Source organism: Gopherus evgoodei, chromosome 7 (genome assembly GCF_007399415.2).
Source record: "Gopherus evgoodei ecotype Sinaloan lineage chromosome 7, rGopEvg1_v1.p, whole genome shotgun sequence".
NCBI lineage: Eukaryota > Metazoa > Chordata > Testudines > Testudinidae > Gopherus > Gopherus evgoodei.
Genome location: NC_044328.1, coordinates 15,594,162 through 15,611,391, shown reverse-complemented (window position 1 = coordinate 15,611,391; position 17,230 = coordinate 15,594,162). Strand labels below are relative to the sequence as shown.

The following is a 17,230-nucleotide window of genomic DNA, read 5'->3' as shown; positions in this document are numbered from 1 at the left end:
AAAAGATTTAAGATTTATTTTGCACCCACAGATTAAGTGTAAAATAAATTTCATATTTAAACAGAATCACTATATGCTACGTGTCTCAACACTTCTGGTGTCACCATGCATTACAGAACTGCATTCAGCCACTCAACCAGAAGAAATGGTTTGAGCAAAAAGACCACCTTATTCAGCAAAGTGTAACATCTTTGCATTCGATCAAAACAAATTAATCCGGTAGAGGTGAGGAGGAATTTTGGCCAGCGCTTTTTGAAAAGAACCATCTGGTCTTGTGCTGTGTGTAAGTTTTGGATCCTAGCATCGTCTGGCTAAGTATGATATTCCTATTGATTTTATTATAAATGTGTCTTGAGGTTTCATCTTCTATATTTGATAGACCATATATTGTTTTCATCTTTATTTTAGGTACTGTATTGTATCATGTATCATAGCAAATAGGCCTTTGTGCAAACAACAGTGAAGCTAATACAGTTAAATTGTTTTGGTTTTTTTTTTAAATGATTTGAATTGGCAGGCAGCCACTAACATAGTATTCTGTTGAATTTGTCTCTCAATTTATTTTGTGAGGGACAAAAAAAAAATAGTTTCAGCAGGAAAAACCTATTTGTACCTTTAAGTAAAATCAATTATTTGCACTCATGCAACACCCTTTTTTGGTGAAGTTTTGGGACACCTGATGATTATTTAGCTGATGTGTGGAAAACACTATCCATGCTCAAATAGGCATATATTACACTTTTTAAAATTCTGCTTCAGCAAACAGTGTCACACAATAAAATCCTTTTAATGACTAAAATAGTTGTTTAACCGTCTACTTGATTGAAATGCATATTATGTCTTTCACATTTTATTTTTGAGTAGCTCACCATTGGTGGTAATCTGGACTAAATCTCCATCAGTGTTAACTCATTATGGATTACCATAAGAGCTTTCAAATATATCCAAGTAAATCATTAAACTCCGCCAGGCATGAAGTTGCTGCAGAAATAACATAAATTTTGTTTTTTCACAAAAGCACATTCAAGGTTTTAAATTACATAATTGTGTAATACATTGGATATGAAAAGCTGGATATAATTTTCTTCATATAACACTGCTAATGATGATTGTAAAACATAAAAAATGTAGTGCAATATTTTTAAATATGTTGAATGGGGAGGGGAAATAGTTGTATTTGAGTGATAAGGAAAACATAAAAATCTTATCTGGCATTAATTACAATAAACACTGACTCTTGAGGAAAAGCTGTAATACTACATTCCTAATGTAATCTTTGCTTTCCTGTAAATAGCTGAAAATAAAGAATACCACAGAAAATGAGAATATATTTGATTTAGTGATATGTAGCTAGGTGGCAGCTACAAATATTTACAGAAACTCTGCCTGATATGATTTTGTTGGCTATGATTTTATCATGAGAACAAGCTTTAATAAAGTAGTTTTGCTAAATTATCAGTTACTTCTTTGCACTGTTAAACTACTGCAATGCAATATTTTAAAAATTACTTTTTAAGGTATGATAATTTAGAAACCGCAGTACCTTTTGGGGGCTGGGGAGAATACATGTTTATAGAAAAGTAAAATTACTGATTTGCTGTATAAGCCTTTAATGCATTCTCTGTATTTAGTATATGTATTTTAATTACATTCAGCACAATTTAAAAAATATGGAAGTTTTTCAAAAACATTGGCCAAATAAATACATGGTGTAACTCTATCACTGTTTGCAGCATGCCTAGAATAGCAGGACTCATCCTTGATTAAGACTTCTGGGCTCTGTCCAAATACTACTAGGTCTAATGATGGTAACAATCTGATTCACTCTGTTTAAGAATAATTCTGATCTATCCTATATTTTTTCTTCCTCGTGCTTTATTTTTTTATTCCCTGTAACATTTTTTTAAATAGAATTCTTGCAGTTTACTCACTTTATTTGTTCCTCCTGCTAATTCCCCATCTGTATTCTCCTGAAATGTGTACTTTGTCATAAATAGACATTTAGAACTACAGGAGGAGGAGGAGTAGCACAGCAAATAAGCTACTAAGCAGCAAATATTTTTAGGGGAAATAGGGACAGAAAAAGACACTAAATGACAGCAGCAGAATTATTCCTAAACAGAATGTTTTTCAAAGTTTCCCATGTGGTTAAAGGTAAATATAATTACAGCCATGAGGTACCATTGGGTTGTTAATACTGATTTGAGATTAAATCCACCTGTTCCTCCATGGCCACAGAAGACCCAAAGTACAGAACCCAGAATTTTCATGGTTCTAGTATATGGGTGGGGGGGAGGGAGAGAGAGGCCATACAGAGGGTCTCCATTGTTCCCATGGGATATGGGTGGGTTGGGGGCACAGTGATAGGGAACAGCTATGATATGTTTGGATACACTGACTAGAAACCCCACAATGGGGGGATACACAGAGCCATAGTCCGCTTGTTCTGCATTCTGCTCCTTGCTTGAAGAGGACTGAACTGACTGCCTGAATCTCTCCTCATGGATCTCTCCCACAAAGCTCATTTACTTGGGATTTGTATAGCAATGTGAATGTCTCCCTTAATTTTCATTTTTTTTTAATTTTTAATTGATCAAGAAAAATGCAAAAATAAATCCAGTGAACAGGACATTCTACCTTTTTTCTCCATATAATCTTTTAAATGTAGCAACTTATGTTATCTAAATATGAATTTAAACAGTACACTGATGAATGCAATTGGTGATTGCACTTCATCCAGATGAATATACTGTATCTAATTAAAATTTAAATGTTAGTATTATAGATCCAACTTCAGGGCAATAAATTCTACTGAACAATTGATATCAACCAGAAATGTTCACAAAAACAAAGTAAAAGACTTACTTCTTTCCTTGGGCTGAAGTTTGATTTTTTTTTTTTTATTTTGATCTACAGATTTGTATGATATAACATTTTAAGGCAAAGAATTGTTTGGAAACAAATTTCAAGGCCATGAAAAATGCTAATAATCTATTTTACTGTTTCATTACACATTGCAAAATCCAAATCCCAAAGGAACAGTCATAATTTGCAGACCACATTTCTCACTCATTTCAGTGATCAAAACATGAATTTCATATCTACCATTACCTAGTCATGCAGATTCACTGTTAAATCTCACAGTTGAAGCTATTTTTAAAAAAATGCTAATCTTGAAAATACAAACTACTTCTATTAAAGAAAACTCCGTAGAAAGGATATTGCTCTTCATGGCAGTTTACATATAGTTGGTGTTGCAACCAATGCGGTGGACTGAAGGAACTGGTGACAGACTTGCCAAATCTCAGTCTCTGTTGTATTAAAAATGTTTGTCCTCCAAATATTTTGTGAGGCACAGAAGGAATCATTTTCTTGTAATTTAAGTGTGTCGGAAACTACAGAAATGCTGTCAACCCTGTTGCATCAATAAAATATAATAAAAGACAGCCACATGCAAAATTAGTTACTAGCATAAGTTAGTTTTCAGACTCTGTCAAAGACTCTGCTCTGATCCTTCATACTTTGTAAGGAGTCAATTCCTGCTGTGGTGTGGCCTCATAACTTCCACTTACTTACATATGTCCATTCAGTAGTGAACAGTGTCCTGTATGCCTTGTAATCCCTTCTACATCTTTCTGCATTATTTATTAGAACAGTTTACAAAAATTAAAATTTGGAACAAAAATCATTTGTCAGATTGCTTGGGAGGTCATTTTACATTAGCAGGTTATACACAGGCATCTTGTCTCCTGGCATGGAAACGTTTAACCTGCCTGTTAGAAATCATAAATAGACTAGGTATGAATTAAATGTTGCTTTTGATAAATTCTGATTACCTTCTTTCCACTTCTTGGTGTGTGCAAGCCATAACAGAATAGAAAGTGCTGAGATAGTTTCCGTACCGTGTTGCAATAAATCATGAATTTATTTTAGATTACTTTTTATTTATTTATTTTATGTAGTCTTACTGCATAATTATGAACAAAGCAATACTTGAGATTTGATTCACAGCATTTCCATACTTTCTGACCATACTATGTACGCTTTACAAAACCATATGTAAACATAGAGTATCTGCTGTAGTACATAAAACATCTGGTGATACATGAAAGAAGGCACATAAAGATTTTAATTTACAAACAAAAACTACATGTAAACAACACTAGATTAAAAAACATACTTCAATTTTTTGTTGAGTGTTTACTTTAGAAGTTTGATTTTTCTCAGATAAGAAGATTGTCTAATGCAGTATTTTCATTGCATTAGATTTAGTCTCATCAAATAACTAGAGGTATTGATAATGAGCTATTTGTTACTTTTCCATTTTGACTAAATTTATAATTTGACTTCATTTTCAAATAAAAGAAACATACAAACAAAATTTCTAGACATGTAGGCAAATCAGTGTAAAATAGTTTAGTCAAAGCTACCGAAGTTGAGCCCTGCAAGTAAGATGTTAAATGTAAATACTGTGGTACTGCAATGATCTTAACTAATCATAAAAATCCTGAAATGAATGTGTAAGTAGTACCTGAAATAAAGTTGAGATGACAAAAATAAAATCTGAATATAAAAATTGTAAATGTCAACGCTTCTTGAAGGTATAATAGCTCACTTGTACATAAATAATTTTAGCAGGAGATATCAAATACTCTTCTGTCCAGTTTTCCCAGCACCAAGACTGTCTGGCTATCTAATACTATATTACAGGGCAAAAAAGTAATGGCAATGTTTTAACTTTGATTATGTTGTATATTTACAGGTCCTTGGCCAGATCCCCAGCTAGTTTAAATTGGCGTAGCTGAATTGATTTCAGTGCAGCTACATCTATATTTAAGAGGGGGGATGCATACAGATTTTGACCTTATCTTTTGTTTCCTTAGTTGGCCTAGTGCTATTTTAGATTAATAGCCAACAAACACTGGCCTTTCAATTCATCCCTATATATCCAAAGTGAGTTCCTGACTTGAAACTTGCCCAGCGTTCCTTCATACATCAGATGGAAACCATAGTATCTCCTGTGTGAGAGAGCAAATACACAGTTTCTTCTGAAGCTATGACAATACCCTTTAGTGGATGAGCCAGCAAGAGACTGGAGTTAGAGCAGTACCCATCCTTCAGAAACACGTTTTAACTTTTTTAGCAATACACTGATATGTCTGAAAACAATTTTTGTTTTTAAAAGTTGTATTTTCTTACCGTAAGGTCTCAGTATGCCATCAATTTTATGCAGAGCTCACCTTTGGAATCATCTGGGGAGCTCTGCAAAGAAACTAAAATTGATGGCACTGTATGACCCTGAGCTGAGCAACTGGTAATAAAGTGCTGTCTTAATTCTAGACTTTATCTCTTGTGAATGTGCTTCAAAGAGCACAGTACATTTAATAGAGCTGAGAGTCGGATAGGTTGTGTACTCTTTGAACTTCACATTTTTTTAATCAAAGGAATAATTAATAGAAGCATTTTACTGTCAAGAACTCATTACCCACTAATGAGTCCAAACTAGGAAATCTTATGTCATTGTCCATGAATAAGATTTAGAAAATTATAGTTTGGATTCAAATGTTTATACAGATTTAACTACACAGTTAATCAAAAATATACTGTATAATATTTAATAAAATTAAATACATAAAATAAAGTTTTCACCACGATACAAACCCCCTATAAAAGCTATTTTCTCTTTATAAGGCAGTTGGCAATCTGCATTATAACCATGGGAAATAAATAATATACCTTTTGGTTTTTTTACTATTTCACCATTGAAAGTACAGTATACCTAAAACATATTTCTGTATGAGATGTTTCACAAGAAACACTGCATTGTGTACACCAAAATACTCAATATGGCTTTTAATATTCATCACTTTCAGATTCTTCGTCATCACCTACTGGATATGACTGGACGTTGTTCTGAGTATACATTTTTGTTTTAAGAGGACAGTTATGATCCATGAGTATTGCCTAAAAGAGAAAAAGAGCAGGGGTATTAGCATATCTGCTAAACATTTTAATGATCTCTGCAGCTGACTGTTTTTCACAAAAAGCCACACAACTTCAGCCACTGTTTTAGGGACTGATTCTTCTTTATGAAAGTCAGTGGCAAAACCTTTGTTGAGTTCAGCTAGAGTAGGATCAAGCCCATAAAGGATATTATAGGTAAAAGCCTGACCCCACTGAAGTCAATGGCAAAACTTCTATCTATAGGACTTCAGTGGGGCCAGGATTTCACCCAGTGTCACTAACTTGAAATGTAAGTTATCTTTCCAGTGTGTTACAGATAATGAATTTACAGTTACATTTTGCATCATTTCCACTCCATGTATCTGATGAAGCGGGTTCTAGCCCATGAAAGCTTATGCGCAAATAAATTTTTTAGTCTCTAAAGTGACACAAGGACTCCTCGTTTTTGTTGTTAATCTAAAGCACAAGAGAGCAGAATACCATTGCTTTAAGGAATGGTTCTATCATGGGTCACTTAATTTCCCCACCACCTCCACCTCTGACACATCACAGCTCTGTGAATAATCCACACCATGACTACTGTTCAGAATGTTACCAGTTACCCCCTACACATAGAGAACATTTTTTTTTCTGGTTTCAGAAACCAATTCAAACTTGTAGCATTTATTCTACTCTTATGGAGTGGACCAAATTCTGCTCTTAGGGTATGTCTACACTGCAATTAAGCACTGCAGCTGACCTGTCAGGTGACACAGGCCCACGGGGCTCGGGCTATAAAATCGTGATGCAGACGGTTGGTCCCAGGCTGGAACCCAAGCTCCGTGACCCTGCAAGAGGGGAGGAACCCAGAGGCTGGGCTCAAGCTCAAATGTCTACACTGCAATTCTACAGCCCCAATCCTGAGTCAGCTGCTACAGGCCAGCCAGCGGGGGTTAATTGCAGTGTAGACATACCTTTAGATACCAATGAAATTGGTAGCCCAAATTCCTGGAATATCTCAGTGTACATTTTATTGACTGAAATTAGACCACTGCGAGTTGTAACTGTAATATCAGGTTTTATCTGTGAGAACAGAGATTGGTGGCCTGTTTATTTGTATTTAATGCTAACCTATAAAAATCCAGTTATTGCAATGGAAGGCCACTAACTACAAATCATTATCATTCTATTGATTATGGCTTTTTATTAATTATGCAAAGTGAATAAGGTAGGAAATCGCCTTTCTGTCCTCTTAATCAAAATTGAAAGCAGAGCAGTGCCAGATCAGTGACATGCAACATGTTACTTAGAGAATAGTGAACTATGCAGTTAACATTTGCATTATGGTAGCATTTATAGGCCCCAATCAAGGTTGGGCCCCTCATGAGGTGCTGTATTAATGTCTGATTGAAGAACTTACACATCATAGGTGTAATCCAGGCCTCACTGATGTCGGTGAAAAAAACTCCCCTTGACTGCAATAGGGTTAGGATTTAATTCCATAGAATTGCAAAATAGCAATCTGCACACAAGACTTTAAGATCTTTGAGGGTAAGGGACAATGTATTTTTGCATCAGTATAAATAGTTATATGAGAATTTCTCCAATCCAGAATTGGCCTTTTGCCCTTAACAAGACAGCTGAAACTAAGCTTGTCATCACAGTGGGCCACTTTTTTTTTTTTTTTTAAGCTCACCTGCAGCACAGGCAGAAGGAAACTGGCTTTGATCACTCATGCATGAACAGTGTTTTCCCCTCGTCTACTGTTCTTGCCACAGGAAAACAAAATGGTCGTATCAATGATGCTGTACATGACCTATGGTTTCAATGCAGCTACTTACTCACAAGAGAGTAATATAATTTTTGAAGAAAAAGGTGCAGTTGTCTAACTGCTTATATACAAAAGATTGCTAAATATATTGCAAGAGAGTTAAATTCAAATTAGTTTCAAGGATTATCTTTTTGGTTGGTCTTGTTGTCCCTGAGATTTTTTTAAACTGAATTTTGGGAAAACTTTGTATATCAAACTAGAGTAATATATTCTATAAGAATTTCTTGCCTACATACAAGGTTAAAAGATCCTTCAGTTTAGTTAGAAATTACACAATACATTTTTTTTTAAATGTATACTGAATGTTTCTTTGCTCCCAAAAATAGTTCTGTTTTTTCTTGGGTTTGTAGGTTGCTAGTTATAGTTCATTCACAGGTCAGTCTGTTATTTACATGTGTATTCAGGGTCATGATGCGTTCACAAAAGCAGAACTAAATGCCAACTCCCCATACTTTTGAATTTTAATGGAATGCCGCAAGTTATAGTGAATGATGGGTAGTTTTACTAATGGTGATGATGTAGCTACATTTTCCATTTCATCATGAGTGCTTCAAATATCAGAACTTCAGTGGGGAAAAAATGGTATCATTGCATATCTCTTCATCAGTCTTGGATTTTTCATCCATCATAACCTGCTCCTTACTGCAAAGAGTAAAGGGGGAAAGGGACCAGAGAGAAGGAAAGTGCTGCTTGTGCATGTTATGCTTGAATTCTGTTTTCCTTTTCCTTCAATGTGGCTTAATCAGTTTAATATGGCAGCTGAACTGAAAATATGTATCACCTATCCTGGCTTGTATGAAGAATGTCATTTTATGGGATAAAAAAATGCATGTTTTATAAAAACAAAAAAGAACCCTCAGTAAGTTTAAATCCGTGACCCTAAAATCACTAACATGGGCAATTGCCCCCGTGTTCTATAACTACTCTAGTGGCTACAATCCTCATAGATGCATTCCAGCAATTAAGCTTTGGCTATTTTCTGAGCTGAATCACTTTCACCAAGTATACTTCTTTCTCAAAATGGTATACTTCCCTGGCTTCTAGCTTATTCTTCCTTCCTCAGGCCACTTTTTGGGAACCCCAGGTGTTTGTTTTGGATTTTTTTCATAGGTGCAGCTAGGCTTTCCTGCTCCTGAAGTGCCTACATTTTCTCTTCTTGGCTGGCTCTCTTTGCGACAGGAAATGTCCCTCTTATGTTTCCTCTCACCAAATCTACTGCCTTTCAAACAGATTTTCCAAGAAACAAGCATCTGCACATAGCAAAGACTGAAACAAAGCTATAGAACTTGTTTGCCTAAGTGTATATCTCTGGCAAACAACAGTAGTTAGTTATTTTTCCTCCCCTGTCCCTACCTCTAATCACTGTGCAAAATGATCATTACAGTCTAAAGAGGTCATAATGAGTAGTCCGCAGAAATCTCTGGGGAATTGCCTTCAGAGTCTGTGTACTACTGTATATACGCCGAATCCACAGTTGGCAGATTTTCTGCAAGTATTTCATCCCATTTTCTGTTCCGCATGTGCCTGTACTAAGTGTGATAGAGTCATGTCAGGTGGTTCTTTTCTTACCTTTCAGAGAGATGTCACTGCACTTGGAACACAAAGGCCCATGCATAATTACTTGTTGCTATCCTAAGTGCAAAACTGACTGCACCTGGCTTACTTAAGGAGTACATCTTGGGTGAGAGCCAGCATTCTTCCAAATTGGGAAGGACGCAGGTCCCCTAGAAGGAAGTATTGGGCTAGACTTGCAGTTCTATGGGGCTTGGAGAGATGTTGTAGCCAGTATCGTACAGGATTTGTAGGATTGTCTGGGTCCTGGAATCAGAATAGTGGTCATTCTACATTGTTCTGGCTGTATTGAACTTAATGATGGGGCTGTATCATGTCTCCTGAGGTAGCCAGGCAGCTGGAAGAGGTATAAGAGAAGAGCAGTACATCAGCTCCAGTGGTGAGAGGATCCTGCAGAAGGAATGTAGGTAACTGGAGAAAGGAGATAATGGGTAGGGGCAGTTGAAGAGGGAGTTCTGGAGAGAAGGGAGAGGGAGCAGCAGATTTCAAGGAGGGGAGGAGAGCTGTGGAGGTGGGGGAGGTTTAGATTGAATATTAGGAAAAACTTTTTCACTAGGAGGGTGGTGAAGCACTAGAATGGCTTACCTAGGGATGTGGTGGAATCTCCCTCCTTAGAGGTTTTTAAGGTCAGGCTTGACAAAGCCCTGACTGGGATGATTTGGTTGGGAATTGTTCCTGCTTTGAGCAGGGGGTTGGACTAGATGACCTCCTAAGGTCCCTTCCAACCCTGATATTCTATGGCAAGAGGAATAGGAGAGCAGTGAAAGAACGAGGTGAACAAGAAGCCATGACACAAGAAGGCGGGGGGAAACCAACAACTGCCTTGCACAAAGCTAGCTTGTAAGCAAACAAGGCTGAAGATAATGTAGATGATAAGATTAAGGCATATGATGATGTGAGAAAAAAGAAACAAAAAGAGACTCAAGAGAAGGCCTGCAGCTACAGCCAGGAAAAGAGGACCAATTAACTTGTAAGAGGGGCTGCAAAAAGGAGGAATAAAGAGGAGATGGGGATGGAGCAAAATACATTATAAAGGGCCTTTAAGGGTATGTTTATACTGCAATTACACACTCAGCCGGCCTGTGCCAGCTGACTTGGGCTCAGGTCAGGGGCTGTTCAATTGTTATGTAGCAATTTGGGCTCCGGCTGCAGCCCAAGCTCTGGGACACTCCCACCTGGCATGGTCCTAGAGCCTGGGCTTCAGCCCAAGCTTGAATGGCGACACCATAATTAAACATTTCCATGAGCCTGAGTCAGCTGGCATGGGTTTTTCACTGCAGTGTAGACATACCCAAAGAGTACAGTAGAAATGACTCAAAGAAATAGTCTGTAATAAACATGGACTTGATGAACCTCAGCAAAACACTTTTTCAGAGGTAGGAGGAAAGCAGATAGAGCAAATCTGAGTTTGAGATTTCCACACCAGAGGCACTGCAGCATTTCAGACTGAGTCCAGCCATTACACTGTTGGGGAACAACTTTTGGGCCCTTACTGCTTTCAGTCAAATAAACCATGCATTGCTCATTTTATTACAAAAACAATAGGAGGGGGTGCTAAAACACTGTAGAATGTCTCAGGAAATGCTATTCCAGTTACACAGTGGAGTTACTACTCCAAAGAGGAAGGGCAGAGATGGCAGAAAATACCTGGGTCCTTTGGTTTTCTGGATAATTAGTGCTAGAGAAGTATAAATACGGCATTATTTGTGTTACTGCAAAATAACATTTTCTGCTTACCATTTTTTCTTCCTTGGCAGATGGACTTCGAAGGAAAAAACATAGAGGAGCAAAGAGAATATCCACAATCCCTATAATTGTCATGAGCCATGGAAATCCAATTGCCTTTGCAATGGCACCACCAGCAGAGGGACCTTTTGGAAATAAAAAGCTCTTTCTAAATACGGCAAAATATTTATGAAAAGCATTGAGGGCAAAAATATTTTTAAATACAAAATTCATGATATAAAAATCCATTTAAGAAAAGTAAATATAGTGTATGCATTTGAAATTCATGTTTAAGTACAAAATGCTGTTGGGTACCAAGCCTATGTCCATTGAAGTAATTGGAGATCATATGTTGGTTTCAGTGGTCATGGAATCAGAACTCTTGTACACTGTTCTTGCACCACACCTAAGTAAATAGGCTAGGCACAAGGTTCCATGGCACAGTGCACTGAGGGGAAGTCAATGGAATCCTTTCCTTCTCCAGCCAGGCAAAGGAGAAACTACTGCTGTAGCTTCGGGTACTATAATGCCCCCATACTGGGGACATAAGTTCCTTGACTGGCACCTGCCCTTCCCCATCATGACATATAGGAAGTGTGGAATCTCCATATAGGCTGCCAGCATTCTGTTCCCATAGCAACCTAATGCAGCAGAATCACACCATTTTTGCAGTCTATAGAGCCTTTAGTGCTCTGGGTATTTGCCCCAAGCCCTTTTTTAGTTTCTCTTTTCACCTCTATTAGATGCATTACAAACAAGAGAAAATTAAGCCCTTACCTAATGCAAATCCCATGCAGAAAGCAACATCAGCTATTGCATACACACTGCCATAGACTGAAACATGACGCAGATCTACAAGGTAGCCCATAATTGGCATCATTGAGGAATCCACCATTCCTGATTATGATGATAAGAGGAAAATTATATTTCATGAAACAGCTTTCATTTTTCTCTCTTAATATATCAACCTCATATGATCTAAAAAGATGTAAATGAAACTAGAAGAATTGTTAATCTAAAGAAGCTTTTAATAACATATTCCTATAGAAAAACTATTCAGTCCAGGCTTATACATCTTTGCTTATGCCTATGAGCATAAAGGACTGTACTAGTTTCAAGTCTGTCATTATTATGCTATACTTCACATGAATGATTTGTGAGCTGTTTTCACTGAGAGTATAAAAGCCTCATGAGTTATCAGATCAAAAAGCTGCATGATATTTGTGGTTTATAAACATTACTGTAATTTCTACACTTACTAAAAGTCCTTTGTGTTTGCAGACACTTCAGAATACCTGCTAAATATCAAATTACTAAGCCATCTGTCAACCTCTATACCCTGTAATCATTAAAAAATCCCACTCAAGTTTCACTGCATGGCCCATTATAAGCAAACACATTCATGTGTACTGTGACGAGAGGGCACATGTATATGCTAGAGGATTTACGCTGGGTCAGCGGTAAGTCAAGTGTGTTTGCTTCTATGTGAATGTGAGGCAATAGTAAAGTGCTGGGGGTTTTGTGTTTTGTTTGTTTTTTAACAATGCATTGAGGTCATAGAGTTATTCCCAGGTAACAGAGGTCAGAATCTAGCCCAATTGCTGAAAGTCTAGGCTGAACAGCCTTGAGTGTAGGCCTTAAAACTATTGCTAAACTACTGACAAATTTGTTTCAGAGTGTAACCGTGGGTGTTGCCCATTCAGAATGGCAAGAAAAAGAATCCTTTATGTAATTCTGTACTAATGTTAATTTTCTAAATAAACAGCAAAATATGTACATACAAGTAATTTTACTTACCAATGGCAAACCCGACCCCAAAATTTGGTGCTATAAGCCCGTATATGTTTTTGGCAAATGGTACCTGCAAATTAAATTTCAGAGATTTAAGTATAACCCATAACATCTTGCTAATGGGATCATTGTCTTTTTCACAATAAATGCTTAAAACAATTGATTTAAATGTTTAGTATGGCAGCATGGAGCAATTTGTACAGAAATACAGATGAAAACGTAATTGTTTTGCATGATTGTGTCATAACAAATACTTATTGCATTTAATTACAACTTATAAAAGTTGTTGATTAGGCGACAATTCTAAGAAATTATGGCTCGTATTCTTCAACTCTTTGGTCACCTCCTGCAACATGATAAGCACTCTCTAGAAGGCAATTTTTTTTGAAAACACTCAGGATTGATTAACAAACTGATGTTTAAAAATGCAACTTTAGTAAAATCTCATGAGCAAAACACATACTCAAAGCTAATATATAAATTTTTTTTGAGCGGAGTTGAATTTGGTAGTTCATTCTGCTGACATGTCAATTTTACTCACACATAAAATGCTTATTCCCACGATTATCATCCCAAGTAGAGCACAAAGCCACCTATGAAAGGAAAAATGTTATCTCTTAGACATCAAAAAAATGCAGATTTGTTAGAGATGGTTTGGAATTTTTCAATGCTATTTCTAAGGTACACCTCTACCTCGATATAACACTGTTCTCGGGAGCCAAAAAATCTTATCGTGTTATAGGTGAAACTGTGTTATATTGAACTTGCTTTGATCCACCAGCGTGTGTAGCCCCCCCTCCGGAGCACTGCTTTACCATCTTATATTCGAATTCGTGTTATATCATGTCACGTTATATCAGGGTAGAGGTGTAGTAGTGCAGGGTTATGAAACCAAATACGTAACATGATATATTTAAATGAAATTTCAGGTTAATAATATCTAATAAAATCTAATGATTTCTATTATCAAGTAATTGCCTGAGGAAAAATTGGAAATGCTATATGAATATGCTGAAGGATAGTGGTTTTTTAATTAAGCATACCTTCCCATTTTGTGTGCAAGTACCCCAAAAATATTAGTTCCAATAAGATAAGAGATACTAGCTGGAAGGAAAGCGACGCCTGGAAAATATGAAAAAAAAAACAAAACCATTTTATCAACAATGATTTCAGTGAAGTGAAAAACTAATAAGTTCAGACATGGCAATTGTGATTAAAACAATCTAATGGAATCCTGGAGCCTGTACCAAAGCATTAAATATCCGGTTTGTTCCAGCCCTTTCATGGAATCTAACAAGATTATCCATCAAATGCAATACCATTGTGACGCTTCAAAAAGAGTATTTCAGTATCAGCTATAAGAATCTCTGTATGTGTGTGAGAAAGAGACAACAAATTATATTCAGAATAAATATAATAAACTTTGGGCCAAATCATGGCCCATTCTGTGTGCCACTGCAAGGGGGTGCCTCCCTCTAACTTCCTTACACCAATGTGTTTTACTGCTGCTTCTGCCAGGCATGGCACTACCATCTTTACAGAGCTGCTACATTACCCCTTCTGCAGGTGGGCACAAAGAGGCACACTTACTTAAGGGGCAGAGTCCAGGTGCCTCTCTCTCCTGCCAAAACCCAGTCCTTTGTTAGGCAGGAATTAAAGTTAAGAGTGCATCTCAGTAACTTAAGAGTAAAAAAAATTTTTTTTAAAGAACACTACTGGTTTTAAAAAAAATTTATAGAGCTAATATCTTCAGAGTTAAAGCTAAACTTAAGAACAAAATCATCTGAGTCATCTAAGGCAATTTGCAGTTAAGGTCACCCAACCAACCTTAACTCTGACCCTGTAATAACACCAGCCTTCTATCTCCCCCTCAAACTTACTTTATAAGATATGTTATTTTTGATCAAAGACTTTTTCTAAAGGTTGAGCAGTCCACAGACTATGACTGTGGAATTTTGAATTTGCACTCATTATTTGTAAAAGCAGCAAAGAATCCTGTGGCACCTTATAGACTAACAGACGTTTTGGAGCATGAGCTTTCGTGGGTGAATACCCACTTCTTCAGATGCATGCATCTGAAGAAGTGGGTATTCACCCACGAAAGCTCATGCTCCAAAACGTCTGTTAGTCTATAAGGTGCCACAGGATTCTTTGCTGCTTTTACAGATCCAGACTAACACGGCTACCCCTCTGATACTTGACACTCACTATTTGTTAGACCAGGGCTTTCTCAAACTTCATTGCACCACTACTCTCTTCTGACAACAAAAATTATTACATGACTCCAGGAGGGGGTCCAAAGCCTGAGCCCAGCTGCCCTGGGTGGCAGGGCCAAAGCCTGAGCCCCACCGTCCCAGGCATGGGGGCCAAATCTGAAGCCCAAGGGCTTCAGCCCCAGGCAGGGGACCTGTAACTTGGGCCCTACCACCCAGGGCTGAAGCCCTTGGGCTTTGGCTTTGGTCCCAGGCAGTAGGCTCAGGCTTTGGCTTTGGCTCTGGCTCTGGCCCCCGGCTCCAACAAGTCTGAACCAATCCTGGTGACCCCATTAAAATGGGGTCACAACCCACTTTGGGGTCCTGACCCACAGTTTGAGAACCACTGTGTTAGAGGGTAAACTAGGATTTTAAGAGGTTCAAGTGTACCTGGTGATTCCAGCTCTCTTCCCCTGCATCACATGACAGAGAGCAGGTGACTGAGAGCCAGGCCTATTGGGAGAGAGAAGAGGAACCTTGCCCTCAGTAGGAGAAGAAAACTGGTAGAAATAGTACTGTGCTTGTAAGGACTGATGTTTTCCTGGTAAAGGACACTGAGAAAGGCTGTTTGTGGAAGAAGGCAGGAGAAGAGTCAGAGAAAAAGGTGCTGTAGGAACTGGCTCTGGGAACCAGTGGAACAGGACAGTTGGTCTTAGGGCCTATTCAGGGTCCCAAGCACTGTAGTAGGGAGGACATGAGCTGCCTGGAAAGATGGTGAAAAAAATGCTATGCTGAGGAGAGGAGGACTGCTGAGCACTGGGGAGGGTTACAGGACTCAGTTTGTCCTGGAACGGCTCTTGCTTTAGTCCTCTAGCCAAAACAGCAAGTCCTCAACAATCCCAGATCAGTTGAGGCCTCAGGTCAGAAGCTGAGGTAGTGCATTCATTCTGATGTTGGATAAGGTAAGCTGCTGCTATGCAACTATATGGATACAGTAAAGTTAATGTACCATCCCCATTTTTTTTGCCCATACTATGCATGGAGCACTAAACATGAACCAGAAAGCAATGTTCTGAAAATGTTTTTAATATTTGAATCTGATATTTAAGAGCGAGACAGTTGCTCTCCTTCTAACTCTGAATAAGGTGTGGTGTGCAACTTTCCTGCTCCAAGAGCATCCCAGAAGCCTGTTCCCTGGATCTCTGTTCCTGAGCAAGGGGGCAGAGTAATCTGCTGCTGACTCATATTAGCAGATTACTTCCCCCTCTGCATCAACTCAACTTCACCCTTCTCTGCCCACAAAGGAAGAGTAGCAGCTTTATAGAGCTTTCTCTCCCCACTGCACCAGGGATGATGGGAGCTGGGGGAAAAATCTGACTTTTCTGGGTAGGTACCCAGGACATGGTGGTGTTTTGTGACTGTGCTAACCTTTGTTTTTCATGTGAGTGTTATAATGTCATGCTGTAAGCTTAGGAGGCTTGTGTGGGTAGATATACTAGGTCTGTATCTAATGGTACTCTTAGTTCATGACAAGTGGTATCTTTGTGAATGGGAGTGAGAATGATGTTTGCCTAAGTGGACGTTTGCACAGTATCTCTTTCTGAAGTGTGTACAGCTGTAAACACCAGAGTTGCTATCAGACTGTGTAAAGTATCCTAGTTTTGTGATTACTGAAGGGATGGATCTGTCTGTTATGAAACATTAAGGCTGTTTAGTGTCTGGCCTTCCCAAGACATTGCTACGAGGATAAAGTTTAAGATGGTTTGGATGCCTAACTGCCTTTTCATACACTAAGATCTTTGAATTTCTTAGACATGTTTAACAGTAATGCTGTATATTTTTTAACTGTAATGTTCTTGTAAGATTTATATCAGGAATTTGGGGATAAGCTGGAAAGAGTCAGAAGACATTTAGGGGGAGATTGTCCTGGGCACTTAGGAAGTTGAGTGGATGAGGCGATGGAGGCAAAAAAATTGCTTCACTATTGCCCCTTGCAGCCCCTCAAAAAAACAAAACTAGCAGGCCCCATGCAAGGATCAGGAATTACAGCAGTCCTTGAATGCCAGGGAGTGCACTAAAGGGTGCACATTGTTCAAAGGGATGGGGAGGCGGAGGAACCATGGTACCGGCCCCTTTCTGATTAGCCAGCGGCAGAGGAGGGGAAGCAGTTTCCCTG

The 17,230-nt window shown here is 38.2% G+C and overlaps 1 protein-coding gene across 4 annotated transcripts in view; it reads right to left on the bottom strand.

Annotated features, from left to right (window-relative positions):
- Positions 1–543: 543 nt before the first annotated feature.
- SLC18A2 (solute carrier family 18 member A2) overlaps positions 544–17,230 on the bottom strand; it is a 70,207-nt gene continuing 53,520 nt past the window's right edge. For all 4 annotated transcript variants that reach the window (XM_030568328.1, XM_030568331.1, XM_030568329.1 and 1 more), the window contains 6 exons: positions 13,906–13,984; positions 13,404–13,455; positions 12,869–12,932; positions 11,849–11,968; positions 11,084–11,217; positions 544–5,964 (listed from right to left, as the gene is read on the bottom strand). In XM_030568328.1, coding sequence (XP_030424188.1) covers positions 5,854–5,964; positions 11,084–11,217; positions 11,849–11,968; positions 12,869–12,932; positions 13,404–13,455; positions 13,906–13,984 — 560 coding nt within the window. In that variant the 3' untranslated portion in view covers positions 544–5,853. The remainder of the gene's footprint in view (positions 5,965–11,083; positions 11,218–11,848; positions 11,969–12,868; positions 12,933–13,403; positions 13,456–13,905; positions 13,985–17,230) is intronic.